At 47.4% G+C, this 16,291-nt stretch overlaps 1 protein-coding gene across 11 annotated transcripts in view; it reads left to right on the top strand.

Moving 5' to 3' along the window:
• The first annotated feature begins 4,433 nt into the window (after positions 1–4,433).
• Positions 4,434–16,291, top strand: part of XPO6 (exportin 6) — a 114,263-nt gene continuing 102,405 nt past the window's right edge. For 2 of the 11 annotated variants that reach the window (XM_054533699.2, XM_054533695.2), the window contains exons 1-2: positions 4,819–5,042; positions 7,284–7,352. Coding sequence is in view for 2 of the 11 variants with exons in the window: in XM_002826268.6 (XP_002826314.2) it covers positions 5,040–5,042 (3 nt within the window). In the remaining 9 variants the exon portion in view is untranslated. Of the gene's footprint in view, positions 5,043–7,216; positions 7,353–16,291 lie in introns of all 11 variants that reach the window. The other 9 variants (XM_054533698.2, XM_054533693.2, XM_054533700.2 and 6 more) reach the window with 7 other exon arrangements.

The raw sequence follows: 16,291 nt of genomic DNA, 5'->3' as shown, positions 1-16,291 counted from the left end.
CCAATTAGGATCAGTAGGGAAAGCTTCTTGCCTTGAGAAAGGATGTGAGAAAGGTGCTCTTTCTTTTTTCTTTATTTTGAGTTGGAGTCTCACTCTGTCACCCAGGCTGGAGTGCAGTGGTGCAATCTTGGCTCACTGCAACCTCTGCCTCCTGGGTTCAAGCAATAGTCTCCTTCCTCAGCCTCCTGAGTAGCTGGGACTACAGGTGCCTGCCACCATGCCCAGTTAATTTTTTTTTTTTTTTGAGTTGGAGTTTTGTTCTGGTTGCCCAGGCTGGAGTGCAATGGTGCGATCTCGGCTCACCGCAACATCCGCCTCCCGGGTTCACGCAATTCTCCTGCCTCAGCCTCCCAAGTAGCTAGGATTACAGGCATGCACCACCACGCCTGGCTAATTTTTTGTATTTTTGGTAGAGATGGGGTTTCTCCATATTGGCTAGGCTGGTCTTGAACTCTCGACCTTAGGTGATCCACCCACCTCGGCCTCCCAAAGTGCTGGGATTACAGGCATGAGCCACCATGCCCGGCCTAATTTTTGTATTTTTAAGTAGAGATGGGGTTTCACCAGTTGGCCAGGCTGGTCTCAAACTGCTGACCTCAAGCGATCCATCCATCTTGGCCTCCCAAAGTGTTGGGGATTACAGGTGTGAGCCACTGTGCCTGGCCAAAAGGTGCTCTCTTTTGCTGGATTTGAACAGGGAATTTTGTGGCCCTGGCTGTTCCTGGCAACCACCTTCACAAGCCTGAGAATGAAGAAGAGCAGAGCAAGAAAGTCCTAGAGGAATGGCCGGGCGTGGTGGCTCATGCCTGTAATCCCAGCACTTTGGGAGGCTGAAGTGGGCAGATCACTTGAGCTCAGAAGTTGGAGACTAGCCTGGGCAACACACTGAGACATTGTCTTTGCTGAAAAAAAAAAAAAAAAAAGCTGGCCATAGTGGCGTACACCTGTAGTCCCAGCTAATTGGGAGGTTAAGGTGAGATGCTTGCTTGAGCTTGGGAGGTCGAGACTGCAGTGAGCTGTGATTGCGCCACTGCACTCTAGCATGGAGAACAGACTGAGACTCTGTCTCAAAAAAACAAAACAAAACAAACAAACAAACACAAAACCACACACAGAAAAAAAGAATATCCTAGAGGAATGGATCTAGGCCTCCCATCACACCCAGCCAGAAGCTAATGAATCTCTGGAAGTCCAGTTATGCGAGTGATGTAACCCAAAGGCATACCCTTAAGTGAGTCAGTTGCATTTCTGTTGTCTCATTCAATTTTACAGTAAGGAAACCAAGACTTCGAGAGTCAATTACTCAAGATACCTTAGCTAGAGAAGTTAAGAGCTGGATTCCACTCCAAATGAGTCTCATCCCAAAGCTTTCGCTCATCCTACTAAACTGAGCCAAGAAAGTGACTTGGCCTCCATCCCGATTCATCAGCTTACCTACTGAGATGGCTTCTCTTCTCTTGTACATGCTGTTTCTGCTGCCTTGAATGTTCTATGCCCCCTCTCTTTGCCTAGCAAACTCCTACTTCTTTAAGGCCAAAGCTTAAAGAAATGTCACTTCCTGACTTCCTCCCCATCCTAATCCGTCAGATTATTTTAGATCCCTTGGCCTTATTAGCGTGTAAACTATATTAAAGTTATATCATGTTAGTTTCAATTTTTCCCTCATTGCTCTTATCACTGACCCATTATTGTATAATATTTTACAAATAATTTGTCTTCAAATTCCATAAGGGCACACATATATTTGTTTTGCTCAGCATTGAATCCTTGAAATAGTGACTGTCACTTAGTGGACAACAATAAAGATTTGATAAAATAAATGTGCTTGAGGCTGGGCATGGTGGCTCATGCCTGTAATCCCACAACTTTGGGAGGTCGAGGTGGGCGCATCACTTGAGGTCAGGAGTTTGAGACCAGCCTGGCCAACATGGCGAAACCCCATCTCTACTAAAAATACAAAAATAAATTTAGCTGGGTGTGGTGGCAGGTGCCTGTAAGCCCAGCTACTCGGGAGGCTGAGGCAGGAGAATCGCTTGAACCCGGGAGGCGGAGGTTGCAGTGAGCTGAGATTGCGCCACTGTACTCCAGCCCGGGCAACAAGAGCGAAACTCCCTCTCAAAAGAAAAAAAAAGTGCTTGATGGCCGGGCGCAGTGGCTCATGCCTATAATCTCAGCACTTTGGGAGGACGAGGCGGGTGGATCACCTGAGGTCGGGAGTTTGAGACCAGCCTGACCAACATGGTGAAACCTCATCTCTACTGAAAATACAAAAAATTAGTCGGGTGTGGTGGTGGGCTCCTGTAATCCCAGCTACTTGGGAGGCTGAGGCAGGAGAATTGCTTGAACCCAGGAGGCGGACGTTGTGGTGAGCTGAGATCATGCCATTGCACTCCAGCCTGGGCAACAAGAGCGAAACTCTGCCTCATAAAAAAAAAAAAAAAAAGTGCTTGAGGCCAGGAGTTTGAGGCTGCAGTGAGCCATGATCATGTCACTGCAACAGAGTGAGACCCTTTCTCCAGAAAAAAAAAAAGAAAAAAAAAGCAACAACCCCTGAAAGCTATTGCTTTCAGTGGTAAAGTATTGTATCAGTGGTTCTCCAAATGTGGTATCTAGACCTGCAGCATCAGCTTCATTTGGGAGCTTGTTAGAAATGCAAATTATTCAGCCCCATCTCAAACCTACTGGATGGGGAAGTCTATGAGTGGAGCGAGTAATCTTTGTTTTAACAGTCCTTCTGGGTGAATTGATTCAGATCACACTGAGGTTTGACAGGAAAGAAAAATAGCTCAGGGAAGTCTGAGTTATGTGAAGTACGCAAAATTTGTCAGGTCCACTGAGACTTGTGTATGGGAGTTCGGGCACACTCCCACCTCCACATGCCCGGGGACAATTGTTTAAAGATATTTTGTTCCAGACTAGCTGCCTCCCCCATTTCCTTCAGGTTCCTGAAATTTGTGATACAAAGAACAATGTATAGGCAATAGCTTATGTTATTTTTTCCCCCTTTCTCACCATTCCTATTCAACTTTATGTTATGCCTCTTTTTTCCTTAGAAACCCACTTGAAGCCAGGCGGGAGGGCTCACGCCTATAATCCCAGCACTTTGGGAGGCCGAGGCTGGCGGATCACCTGAGGTGGGGAGTTCAAGACCAGCCTGGCCACTATGGTGAAACCCCGTTTCTACTAAAAATAAAAAAAATAGCCGGGCATCATGGCGGGTGCTTGTAGTCCCAGCTACTGGAGAGGCTGAGGCAGGATAATCTTTTGAACCCGGGAGGCGGAAGTTGCAGTGAGCCGAGATTGCGCCATTGCACTCCAGCCTGGGCGACAGAGCGAGACTCCATCTCAAACAACAACAACAACAAACTACACTCTAGTCTGGGCGACAGAGCAAGACCCTGTCTTAAAAACAAACAAACAAGAAAACCCCATTTGTAACTGCCACTAACTGGACTATACTTCTGGTGGGCCATCTTCAAGCTTTGGGCTTGAATAAACCCTATACTTAAATACTATTTTCTCAATCTCGTTATTTAAGGTTGACAAGGGCCATTGGGTTATATAGATTTGCTCCAATCTATGTAGTAGGCACACCCGCGGGCTCAACCTCAGCTGTTTGGGATAGTTTCCTGACTCTGTTTCTTAACATTAGCACTTTCAGCCTGGCTGGATGACTCATACCTGTAATCCCAGCACTTTGGAAGGCTGAGGCAGGAAAGCTGCTTGAGCCCAGGAGTTCCAGACCAGCCCGAGCATCAAAAGGATACCTCATCTCTGCAAAAAATAAAAAAATTTAGCTGGGCATGGTGGCGCGCCAGGAGGTTGAGGCTGCAGTGAGCCATGATTGTGCTACCGCACTCCAGCCTGGGCAACAGAGCAAGACCCTGTCCCTAAAAATAAAATGAAATAAAGATGAGCACTTTCACGAGTAAAGTGGATTGGAGAATAGGAACAGGAATCCAACACATTCTCTCTCTTGCCTCTCTCAGCACCTTGACTATAGAAGTTATGTTTATCTCCCCGGTCCTAGCATCCACAGCGGGGCCAGGAATATAGTCGGGCAAGAGTGTGTGGACTGCATGAATGTAAGCTCCATGGGGCCGCGTGTCGCCACGCTGCCAGCTCGATGCTCCCTACGTAAAAGGGACTCACTAAAGCTTTGCGGAATGAATGGGCGAAGAAAGCGAAAGAGAAACCACGCCTTTACTAAAATGGCAGCCCGGGCTCCCTTTACCAAGATGGCTGCCCGCCCGCGTGGCCGCAGGGCGGTGGGCGGAGCAAGGGAGGGCGTGGCAAGAAGGCGGGGCCAGTGGGAGCCGTCAGGTGCGGCCCCGCCCTCCGCCCTCCGCCGGCTCCCCCCGCTCGCCCCGCTCGATTCCGGATTGGTCCGGTTCCAGCGCCGCAGCCCGGCGGCCGCGCTGTGGGGCCGCCCGGCGCTCGCCACTTCCGGCGCGTTGGGGCTGTTGGTCGGGGGCGGCCGCGCGGTACTAGCGGGCGGCTCCAGGACGGGCGCGCGCAGGGATGCTTTGGGGGGCGGCGGCAGCGGCCGTGTGGGTTGAGGCTGCGAGGACAGCGCGGGCCCCCGGGCCTCTCCCCTGAGCCGGCCGCCTGGGCCGCGCAGTCGAGGCCCGTCAGCCTCCGCCCGTTCAGACTCGGGGCCGGGCCCGCCGCCACCTCTGCCCGCGGAAGCCGGGGAGCCCCTGCCTGGGCCCGCAGCCTCCCCCGCGGGGGTCGGGCCCGGGCGGGGGTCCCGAGCCGCTGCCCTCCTCGCCGGCATCCGAGCCTCATTTCCTGCTTTTTCAGTTTCCTTGGGGAGGGGCGGGTGGGTCTGGATGAATTGTCTCGGGGGCCCCCGATGAGGCGACCCGGGCGGCCCTGCCCTTTTTAGAGGGTCCCCTTGGGGCCCGGTGGGGAAGGGGTTGTCTTTGCATGGGTGGGGGACTTCCCGAGTCTGCCGGGACCATGACCTGAACTGTGCGAGCGGGACGTGTCCGAAGCCCAAGAACCAGCTCATCTGAGCCGCCCCCTCCCCGGCCAGCATGGTAAGTGGGATTGGAGCACCCTTCCCTCCTGGGGTGCCCTACCGGAGGGGTGGGAATGGGCCCCGGGGCTGCTGAGCCATCGCTTCTCTCCCCATGGCGGGTAGAGGCGCGTGCGGAGCCTGGCCGGTGACACATGCGTGCAGTGTGCAGCCCCGGCCCTGCGCTCCCATCCCCCCAGGGATGATGGCTCAGGCCTGGGAGGGCCCTGGGAGCGCAGCAGGCACAACCCTTGCATCTGGTGTTTGCCTCCTGCAGCTCCGGACAATAACTATCGTTTATTGAGGGCTTACTACTTGCCAAGGCCCTGCGCGAAGTGATTGACAGTGCAGTAGTATTTAATGATCACACCAGCCCTCTGTTCGGAAGTGGGGAGACTGAGGCACGGAGCAATTAATTCCCCAGCTCAAGGTCAAGCGACTTTTTAACAGTGTTAAGATTTGAACCTAGGCATCTGACTTTGAACCTAGGCATCTCTAATACACTTAGAGAGCTGGGTGATTGTAGGAGAAACATCTCATCTAGCTGTAGGTTTATATATGGGGAAACTGAGAGAGGGATTTACAGAGGTCACTTGCACAGGTGATGGCAAAGTCAGGAATGGTCGTGATCTTTTGACACTGAGGCTGCTATTCTACATGCTCTGATCTCTGCTGAAGATACCTTCCACGTTTTCTAGACCGATACTTTCAATACTCCCCTAAATGTGTGTACCAACATCTCTTTGTTAAGCATTTGCCTTTTTGCTCTTGTAATTATTTCTGAGCCTTATCTGTCTATTGCGGTAGACACAGCTCCTTTCAAAGACCAAATTGTCCGAACCCTTATCTGCTCCAGCTCCTGGCACATAGTAAGCCCTTGGTAAGTACTGGATCACCCAGCCTGTGGTTGAGCACCTCGAGGAGTGGAGCTGTTCTCCTCAGTTTCACCCATTTTACCCCTGGCAAATTAGTGGTAAAATAGAGAAAGGGACATAGCTGCATCTTTTGTGATGCAGACCTTAAGGCCTGTGGAATTTTCGAAACATTCAAGGGGCCTGTGGGTAGTGTGTAGGTCCTGAGATATGGAGCTTACAGCCAGCTAGGTAAAGTACACCATTAATGCTGAGCAGCACCGTACAGTATATGCTATACGTATAGTGTATGTGTTTTATTTTTATTTTATTTGAGACAGGGTCTTGCTTTGTTTCCTAGGCTGGAGTGCAGTGGCACTTTCATGGCTCACTGCAGCCTTGACCTCCTAGGCTCAAGCAGTCCTCCCACCTTAGCCTCCCAAGTAGCTGGGACTGCAGGCAAGTGCCACCATGCCTGGCTAATTTTTTGTGGAGATGAGGTCTCACCATGTTCCCCAGGCTGGTCTTGAACCTGAGCTCAAGTGATCCGTCCTCCTCAGCTTCCCAAAGTGCTGGGATTACAGGCGTGAGCCACCGCGCACAGTTGAGTCTATATATTTTAACATATATATTACACAGTATGAATTGTGGCAAATCAGTTAAGCTCTCAGTTCCAATTCCTCAATTATGAAATTTGGGGTAGGAATTCTCTAAAGAGTAATCTAGAGGTATGAGGTGTAAAATTTAGTGGCTGATGAAAGTAGCATTCATTCCTTCCTTCATTTATTCTTTCAGTAATGCTTTTTTTTTTTTTTTTTTTTTTTGAGATGGAGTTTAGCTCTTGTTGCCCAGGCTGGAGTGCGGTGGTGCAGTCTCAGCTCACTGCAACTTCTGCCTCCCAGGTTCAAGTGATTCTCCTGCCTCAGCCTTCCAAGTAGCTGGGATTATAGGCATGCGTCACCATGCCCGGCTAAATTTTGTATTTTAGTAGAGATGGGGTTTCACTATGTTGGTCAGGCTGGTCTCGACCTCCTGACCTCAGGTGATCCACCCGCCTCGGCCTTCCAGAGTGCTGAGATTACATGCGTAAGCCATCGCGCCCGGCCTCGATGTACTTCTTAAGTTTTGTTTTTTAATTGTAGTAAAGTATACATAATTAAAATTTGCCATTTTAACCATTTTTAAGTGTACAGTTCAGTGACATTAAGAACACTCACATTGTTTTCCAACCATCACCACCATATATCTCCAAAGATTTTTTCCCAAAACAACCTATACCCCTCTTTTTTCAGTCTCTCCTCTGCCCTACTTTAGTTTCTGTTTCTATGAATTTGACTTACTTTAGGTAGCTCATGTAAGTGGAGTCATGAAGTATTTGGCCTGTTGTGACTGGCTTATTTCACATGGCACAGTGTTCTCAAGCTTCATCCGTGTTGTGGCGTGTGTCAGAGCTTCCTTCCTTTTGAAGGCTGAATTCCATTGTGAGTATGTGCTACATTTCATATATCCTTTCATCCTTCAGTGGATACCTGGGTTGCTTCCACCCTTTGGCTATTGTGAATAATACTGCTATGAATATGGGTGTACAAATCTTACAAGTGAATTTTCAGTAGCCACCACCATATACCAGGGCCTAGGGCATGTACAGATGAACAAAACACACGTTCCTCCCCTTGGGAAACTTACAGCATTGCTTTAGGACCCTTGGACAGAATTTTGTTATTGACTGAGCTAGCCCAGCACCCTTGTACTCAGGTTTCATTTTAATTGGCAGTCAGTAGAGCATCATGGGAATGACCGACCACCTTTGAGTAATGAATTGTAAAGTAGTTGGCTTCATGAACTCCATGTGCATTTTTTCTGAGGTATATTGCAAGTCAAAGTTTTTGTCACCTAGACCTCAGTTATTTAAGTACACAGGGGGTGGCCATAGTTGATGTGAATAGGATTGTCCTTTTCGTGTCACTGACACAGTGGTTCATCTGTAGGTATCCCAGGGTCAGGGGCTTGGGTAGGGTAGGCCCTGTCCCCCAAAGGTAAGGAAACTGTTGCCTGGCTGGTGTCTTACAGGCAGAGGGTCTTTTCCCTGGGATCCCAGCTCTTTATTCCAGGAAATTATTTCCTCTCCATTTCTTGCTGACTTAACATTTTTACTTTAAGGGTATTGGTTGGCATAAGTTTGAGCCTTTTTAATATCTTCTTTTTAAATCTTCAACTCTAATAAGACTCGAAAGTGGCGTAATGTGATAAAAACTACCACTTATTAAGCATCTTTGATGTGCTAGCTATTCTTCACTCATTACTTGTTTTTTCTTTCTTTTTTTTAAGATGGAGTCTCGCTCTGTCACCCAGGCTGGAGTGTAGTGGCGTGATCTTGGATCACTACAACCTCTGCCTCTTGGATTCAAATGATTCTCCAGCCTCAGCCTCCTGAGTAGCTGGGATTACAGGCACCTGCCATCATGCCCGGCTAGTTTTTTTTTTTTTGTATTTCTAGTAGAGATGGGGTTTCACCAGGTTGGCCAGGCTGATCTCGAACTCCTGACCTCAGGTGATCCACTTGCCTTGGCCTCCCAAAGTTCTGGTATTATAGGCGTGAGCCACTGTGCCTGGCCTACTTTTTCTCTTAGTCATTCAGTATCAGTAAACCCCACCACCTCTGCTAGGTTCCACTATGGCTGTTCCTGCCAGAGCGGGAGATGGACAGACCTGCTCTAGGATTCCTAGTTGACAGGTGGTGGAGTTGGCATTTAGACCCAAAGTGCTCTACTCTGGAGCCTGTGCTCTTGGTGCTGCCTCATGGGAAGGAAGATCAGGAGAGTCCTCCACCTGTATTTTGTTTGGCTTAGAGATAGATAGTGGTGGGGCATAGGGAGTATGGGGAATTTTGTTTACACTATCCCTGTTGACCTTCACATTTAGAACCAGTTTAAAAAGATTTATAGTTGCAGTATAGAATTACAGGAAGAGCTAGCATACTTTAACTGTATTTGATTAAATCATTTTTGGTTGCATTCCTATGGATTCTTAAGTGGTGTGACATGTTAGAGGTTTCCACTACTTTGCTGAGAAATTATTACTTAGTATTGAGTGAGCTGTTGCTTAATATGAAAATTGTGTGCAAAATTGAGTTTTTGCTTATATTAGCATTTCTTTTTTAGTTGCTTAGAAATTGAATTGACTGCTAAGGTGTCTTTTCTTTCTTTCTTTCTTTTTTTTTTTTTTTTTTTTTGAGACGGCGTCTTGCTCTTTCACCCAGGCTGTAGTGCAATGGTACGATCTTGGCTTACTGCAACCTCTGTCTCCCAGGTTCAAGCGATTCTCCTGCCTCAGCCTCCTGAGTAGCTGGGATTACAGGCACCCACCACCATACCCGGCTAATTTTTGTGTTTTTTAGTAGAGATGGGGTTTGACCACGTTGGTCAGGCTGGTCTCGAACTCTAGACCTCAGGTGATCTGCCCACCTTGGCCTCCCAAAGTGCTGGGATTACAGGTGGGAGCCACCACACCTGGCCTTATTTTTTTAATATCAATTACCATGAGTGGCCCCTGTAATGGAGGCAGAATCAGAACTGAAATGTAGCCACTCACATGGCATGTCATCTACTGGTTCACCCACAGCATTGTACCCCATGCTCTGAGAGGCACGAAGAAGACGTGGGGGTGCAGGGAGATGGCAGGGAAAGGTTCAGCAGTACCCAGAGGTTTTGTATGTCAGTCACAGCATTAGAGAAAGTCTGGAGAAAAAGTTACTTTTCAAGAAATGACTTGAATAGCTTCTGAAAAAATTAGTATATGATATGGTTCAAATCACCTGATAAAACCAAAATGTGGTCAGCAAAATTAATGTAGTATAAAGAAATAGGTAGATTAAGCCAGAGTTTTTGTTACTGGTTTTTACTTTTATTATATATTTATATTTATTTTTTGAGACAGGGTCTTGCTCTGTTGTCTAGGCTGGGGCGCAGCAGCACAGTCACAGCTCATAGTGACCTCGATCTCCTGGTCTCAAGCAATCCTCCCACCTCAGCCTCCTCAGTAGCTGAGACTACAGGCCCATGCCACCATGCCCAGCTAATTTTTTTATTTTTATTTTTTGTAGATAGTGGGGGTTGCTATGTTGCCCAGCCTGGTCTTGAACTTCTGACCTCAACCAGTCCTCTTGCTTCAGCCTCCCAAAGTGCTAGGATCACAGGCGTGGGCCACCACACCATGCCAAATAATCATGAAATAATGTGTTGACTTCCTGCTGTGAAGTTTACAACCCTAGGTGCTGTGGTTACAATATAATAGTTAATTGTGTGTGTGTGTGTGTGTGTGTGTGTGTGTGTGTGTGTATGTATATATATATATATAGCTTTCTATATGCCAGGCATCTTACATCTATGAACCTATGAACCCATTTACCATCCCAAACAACTCCAGGAGGTAGAGGCAGTTTTTTTTTTTTTGAGACAGAGTCTTGCTCTGTCGCCTAGGCTGGAGTGCAGTGGTGTGATCTCGGCTCACTGCAGTCTCCACTTCCTGTGTTCAAGTGATTCTCCTGCCTCAGCCTCCCGAGTAGCTGGGACTACAGGTGCACACCACCACGCCTGAATAATTTTTGTATTTTTAGTGGAGATGGGGTTTCACCATGTTGGCCAGGCTGGTCTTGAACTCCTGACCTCAGATGATCCACCCATCTGGGCCTCCCAACGTGCTGGGATTACAGGCGTGAACCACTGTGCCTGGCTTAAAGGCAGCTTTCATTTCACGTTTTATAGCTGACATTCAGTGCACTGAGAGGTTAGGCAACTTCCCAAGGTCACACAGCGAGTCACTGCTCATAACTGCCCCTGCCCTCTGGGAGTCAGATAAGACTCCCAGATAAGACTCCCAGAGTCTTCCCCAGAGTGGGGAAGATAAGACAACATACTCTGAAAATATAAGAGACTGATAGTAGAAGAATGTGTTAGTGCAAAGGGGCATTGGTACAAAGATTGCATAGGTACTGACCTGAGAGAGATTGGCTGAGAAGAGTCAGGGAAGGCTTCCCAGGAGGGGATATTTGAGTCTTGAAGGATGAGGAAGAGTTTGACACTGGGACAAAGAAAGGGCCTTCCAAGTGAAAGTTTCTTGCAGACAGTGACAAAGGTCACATATATAGCAACAAAGATAATAGAAAATGGTAGGTGTGAAGTGAGAGTGAAGGAAATAAATGTTTGTTGGGTGCGTAGGACTTTCTAGGGCTTTATATGCATACCTATGTACACATATACATGTAGTACACAAACATGGTGTTTTTTTATCTGAAACCTTTACTCCTACTTTCCTGGCCAGTTATTGCCCTATTTCTTTTTTCTCCTTTGCAGCAAAACCCCAGGAAAGAGTGGCCTGTACTTGGTCTCTAATTCCTCACTTTCCCTTCGCTCATTAATTTTAGACATAGGATCTCGCTCTGTCGCCCAGGCTGGAGTGCAGTGGAGTGACCATAGTTCACAGCAGCCTCGAACTCCTGGGCTCAAGGGATCCCCCTGCCTAGGCCTCCCAAAATGCTGGGATTATAGATGTGAGCCCCCACGCCTGGCATTATTCTCTCTTAATCTCACTTATCAAGATCCCTGCCACCAGTGTTGCTAAATCCAGTGGTTAGCTCTCAATCCCTGTCTTACTGGATCTGTCAGTAGCATCAGACAAGTGGAGTACCCCTTCTGCAGTTCAGCCTTTCGTCACTTGGCCGCTGGGACACTAAGGTGTGTTCTTGGTTTTCCTCCTGTCGCGCAGGTTGTTTCTTCCTCATCTCATAGCCGGAACACTCTAGGCCTTGAACTTAGTGCCATCATCCAGGACACCTATAACCCAACATCTCTCTCCTCAGCTCCAGTTCTCGAGTCTCCAGCTGCCTGCTTGACATCCAAGCTGGTTTGTGAGACGGGTCACATCTCCCCTCTAGCTCAGCTCCTTTAGCTCTCACTGGCTGTGCTGCAGCTCCCTCGGTCTTCTTACTGCTCTTCAGACCTTCTGGGCATGTTCCTGCTCCAGGCGTTTGGCCTGGCTCCCTGCCTTTGCTTGGACCGTGCTCTCCCTAAGAATCTGCTTGACTAAACCTTTAAGCCTCAAGAATCACTTTTCCAGTGGGGCCTACCCTCGCCATCCTGTTTAAAATGGTAATGCCACTTCAGCACTTCCAGTCCCTCACATCCTGCTTTACTTCTTTTTGTACAATTTTTTAACATTTTATATACTCAATGTTAATAATGAGGTCGGTCTTTTGTTGCCTCCCGCTAAAATGTTAGCTCCATAAAGCTAGGGAATCTCTCTTTTGTTCATGTATCCCAAGAGTCTAGAGCAATTCTTGGCATAGTGGGCAATTAAATTGTGGTAGGGATGTTGTTGAGGTCTTGGGTGTTAAAAGGGAGCTTTAGGGAGGGAGTAAACTAGGCTCCCTAGCAGTTTCAGAAGTTTGGAAGTTTCAGAAGAGAAGGATGTGAAGAAGTAGTTGGAGAGAAGGCTATCAAGGTAGTTTGTGGCTAGATGATGGAGGGTCTCCAGTACTACCCTAGGGAGTTTGGCTTTCTTTTGTCGGATGCTTTTCCTTAAAGGAAACTCAATCTGCTGTATGTAGGTTAGATGCGGGAAACCAGATGTTACACCATGCCTGTGTGGATGTGACAAGGGCCTGCCTGTTCTTGCATGTGTAATTAGTGGTTGAGAGGAAGACCTGGGCAAGGGAGTTGTCACTTAAAACTGATTCCAGGGTTAAGAGATGAGGAAGAAGGAGAAGCACAAGCTGATTTTGGAAGCCTGTAACCTGGCGATTGGGAGCAGTAGAAAGTTTTAATCAGTTGGTGATTTGGATTTGGTAGGAATGGAAGCGATAACATGTAAACTGATAGGAAGAGATGACAGGAGATGGACCATGTGCTGATGAAATATGGGACGTGGCTATCTCCGTAGGTAAGTGAGCAGTTGTGGTGCTGTTGACATGAAGGTAATTGGCCCTGGGCGGGAGAAGGATGTTGAAGATCTTAAGTAGTTGCATTGTCAAACTTATCTGTCTAAGCCAAGGAAGATGTGATGGCACAGGCTGTGTTGAAAGGGTAGGAATTCCTGAAAGTGTGGTTGCCACTCTGCCTCTACTTTTTCAACCCTCCACCTCTCCTTTCCCCCTGTCATTCATTCCACAACCCATTGCAGATTGACTTTTTTTTTTTTTTTTTTTTTGAGATGGGGTCTTACTCTGTTGCCCAGGCTGGCGTGCAGTGGAGCAATCATGTCTCACTGCAGCCTCTATCTCCTGAGGCTCACGCGATCCTCCCACCTCAGCCTCCTGAGTAGCTGGAACTATACATATGCATCACCATGCCTGGGTAATTTTGTATTTTTTGTAGATACGAGGTTTCACCATGTTGCCTAGGCTGGCCTCGAGCTGCTGGGCTCAAGTGATCCTCCGGCCTCAGCCTCCCAAAGTGCTAGGATTACAGGCATAAGCCACTGCGCCCAGCCAGCAGACTGGCTTTTTGTCTTTACCACTTTTCAAGATTATGTGTAACCTGTGTGTGCTGAGTTCAGTTTAATGCCTATTTTCAATCCTTAGGTCATTTGACCTCTCTGTGTGGCCTTTGGCAGCCACTGATCTCCTTTTCTTTTCTTGAAACACTTTTCTTCTTGGCTCCCGTGGCATCCATGGTATTAGTCTCTTGGTTTAGCCTCCCATGGTTTCAGCTATGACCCATGTACCAATGGAAACTAAACCCTCACCAGCTGTGGATATCCAGTGTTCTGACAACATCAAATTAAATGTGTCTTAAACCAAATCCATCATCTTCCTCTCAAGTTAGTGCCTCCTCTGCCTTGCCCTGGTTCTGTTAATGACCTCATTTTCTAGCTAGTCAAACGATGAACCTGAGTCATCTTTAACTTCCTCTTCTATAGCGCCCCCCTGCTTCCAGACCTGTTGATGCTGCTGCTAACATATCTGTGTCCTGACCCTGACCTTTCTCTCCATTCCCTCTGCTTTGATCAGGCTGTCATTGTCTCTTGCTTTGGTTGTTGCTGTCATGACCGGTCCTCTCTTCCAGGTTCTGCGTCCCTCTGTCCATCTTCTGTACTGCTGAGCTGCCTCATAGAACTCAGATGTGATCATGCCACGTGAACCCCAGTCATTCAGAGCAGAGGGTTCCCACTGTTGTCAGAGACCAAGTTTTTATCATGGTAGAGTAACATGGGCCCTGAATTTTAAGTTTCTTACTTTCTTTGAGGTCTCTCAGTAAGGATGAAGATGGTTCATTAAATACTTAAAGTGATTTATTTGGAGTATCTTTGAAAGACTTCCCAAAGTACACCTTGTTTTCCAGCCACAGCAAACCATTTGTCATTCCCAGAACACTCAGTGTACTTTCATACTTGTCTGCCTTTGCTGATGCTGTTCCCTCTGCTCTAGCGCTCTTTTCTTTCTTGCAAATGAAACTTACGTGACATCTCAAGGTTACCATAAACATTACCTCTCTGAGGCTTTCCAGCTGGTAGTTTAACATAGGTCATCTTTGATTATAGTTTGGTATTTTTTGGCTTTTTTTATTTTGATTTATTTGTTTTTGTTAATATAAGAATGACAAGACTACATTATTATTATTATTTTTTTTGAGACGGAGTCTCGCTCTGTCGCCCAGGCTGGAGTGCAGTGGTGCGATCTCGACTCACTACAAGCTCCGCCTCCCGGATTCAAGCATTCTCCTGCCTCAGCCTCCCGAGTAGCTGGGACTACAGGCGCACGCTGCCACGCCTGGCTAATTTTTTTGTATTTTTAGTAGAGATGGGGTTTCACCGTGTTAGTCAGGATGGTCTCAATCTCCTGACCTCGTGATCCACCCGCCTCAGCCTCCCAAAGTGCTGGGATTACAGGCATGAGCCACCGTGCCCGGCCGAGACTACATTCTTACAGCAAGTGTCAGACAGTTCAGAAGTTTCGAGAGCAAAATGTGGGACTCTTGCCTCCTTCCCCACTCCCTCCTCCTACTTCCCACTCCAAGCCTGGGGGTGAGGAGGATTAGTTCTTTCTCTTTAAGAGCCCATAGCAGAGTGCGTCTTACTCTGCTTTGCCTCTCTAGTGCTAGTAAGCATTCAGCAGATACATGAGTAATTAAGAGAGTCAGGTGTAAAAATAAACCCAAGCAGGTCAAGGTGGGCCCTTGAGGTTAGTAAATGATAGTAATAGTATTTGGAGAGGGTGGTAAGAGTGAAATAGAGTATGAATGCAGTAACACCTTGTATTTTCAAAATCCATGCAACCAGCAAGCTCAGATAACTGTATTTTTCCCCCCAGTGGGTGGAGATGGGCAGCAGGTGAGCAAGGGAAGTTGTCAGAACAAGTGCTGGGGGGGTGGTGTGCTTGCTGGGGAGCCCCAAAGCAAATTGCTACTGGGAAAACCGCTGAGGAACAACGAGGAGTGGGAGTGGGGTGAGGTGAGGTCCTTGTGGATCTTAACCAAGGAAAGACACAGGGCAGAGAAGTGAGGGGGTGAAAGAGGCTAATGGGAAGGGAAGGAAATGGGCATAGAGAGAGAAAAGGTCTGTGTTTCGTAATTGCACTCTGTGCTAGTCATCGTTAGGAGGCCCTCATGCATACTGCGTAGGGTACTTGATTTAATCTCTCACAGCCACCCTGCCAGGTAGGTATTATGTTTCCATTTTATAGTTGAGGAAGATAAGGACGCTGAGGCCCAGGGAGGGTAATGCCAAGTAACTTGTCCAAAGTTACCTAGTGTTCTCTTCAGCTGGGCTAAGAAAATAAAAAACCAAAAAAACAGAAATCAGAATTACCTAGTGAGTTGACAGAGCCAGGATTCAGTTCTAAGGTTCCAACTCCAAGGCCCATGTTTTTTCTAGATCACTAGGTTTCTTTTTTATGAGACGGAATCTTTACCTGTTGCCCAGGCTGGAGTGCAATGGTGCGATTTTGGCTCACTGCACTCCAGCCTGGGTGACAGACGAAACTCCGTCTCAAAAAAAAAGAAAGAAAGAAAAAGTAGTATGACTTGAGGGCACAGTGGTAGCTGGTCCATATTACAGGACATCAACAAAAAGGAAGATTGCTTGATTTCTTTGAGTTTTAATTCAGGTAAGCCCATTAGGCTTAGCATATGCAATAGGTTCATTTCCATTAAAGCAGTCTGCTGCTGTTTTATATGAAGGTTATAATGAAAAAAATCTCTGGTCTACGGCTCCCTGAAAAGTTAAGGGTATTTTATGAGCCAAATGGAGCTGGAAGAAAAATCGTTGGTTTCTAAACTCACTAATAATCAGACCTGAGAAGTTCTGTCCTTTCCTTTCCCTTTTTCTTTTTGAGCTAGAGTCTCCCTCTGTTTCGCCCAGGCTGGGGCGTAGTGGCGTGATCTTGGCTCACTGCAACCTCTGTCTCCGGATTCAAGCGTTTCTCCTG

Source organism: Pongo abelii, chromosome 18 (assembly GCF_028885655.2).
Source record: "Pongo abelii isolate AG06213 chromosome 18, NHGRI_mPonAbe1-v2.0_pri, whole genome shotgun sequence".
Classification (NCBI taxonomy): domain Eukaryota; kingdom Metazoa; phylum Chordata; class Mammalia; order Primates; family Hominidae; genus Pongo; species Pongo abelii.
Note: the sequence above shows the minus strand (reverse complement) of the source record. Positions and strands in the feature narration are given on the sequence as shown.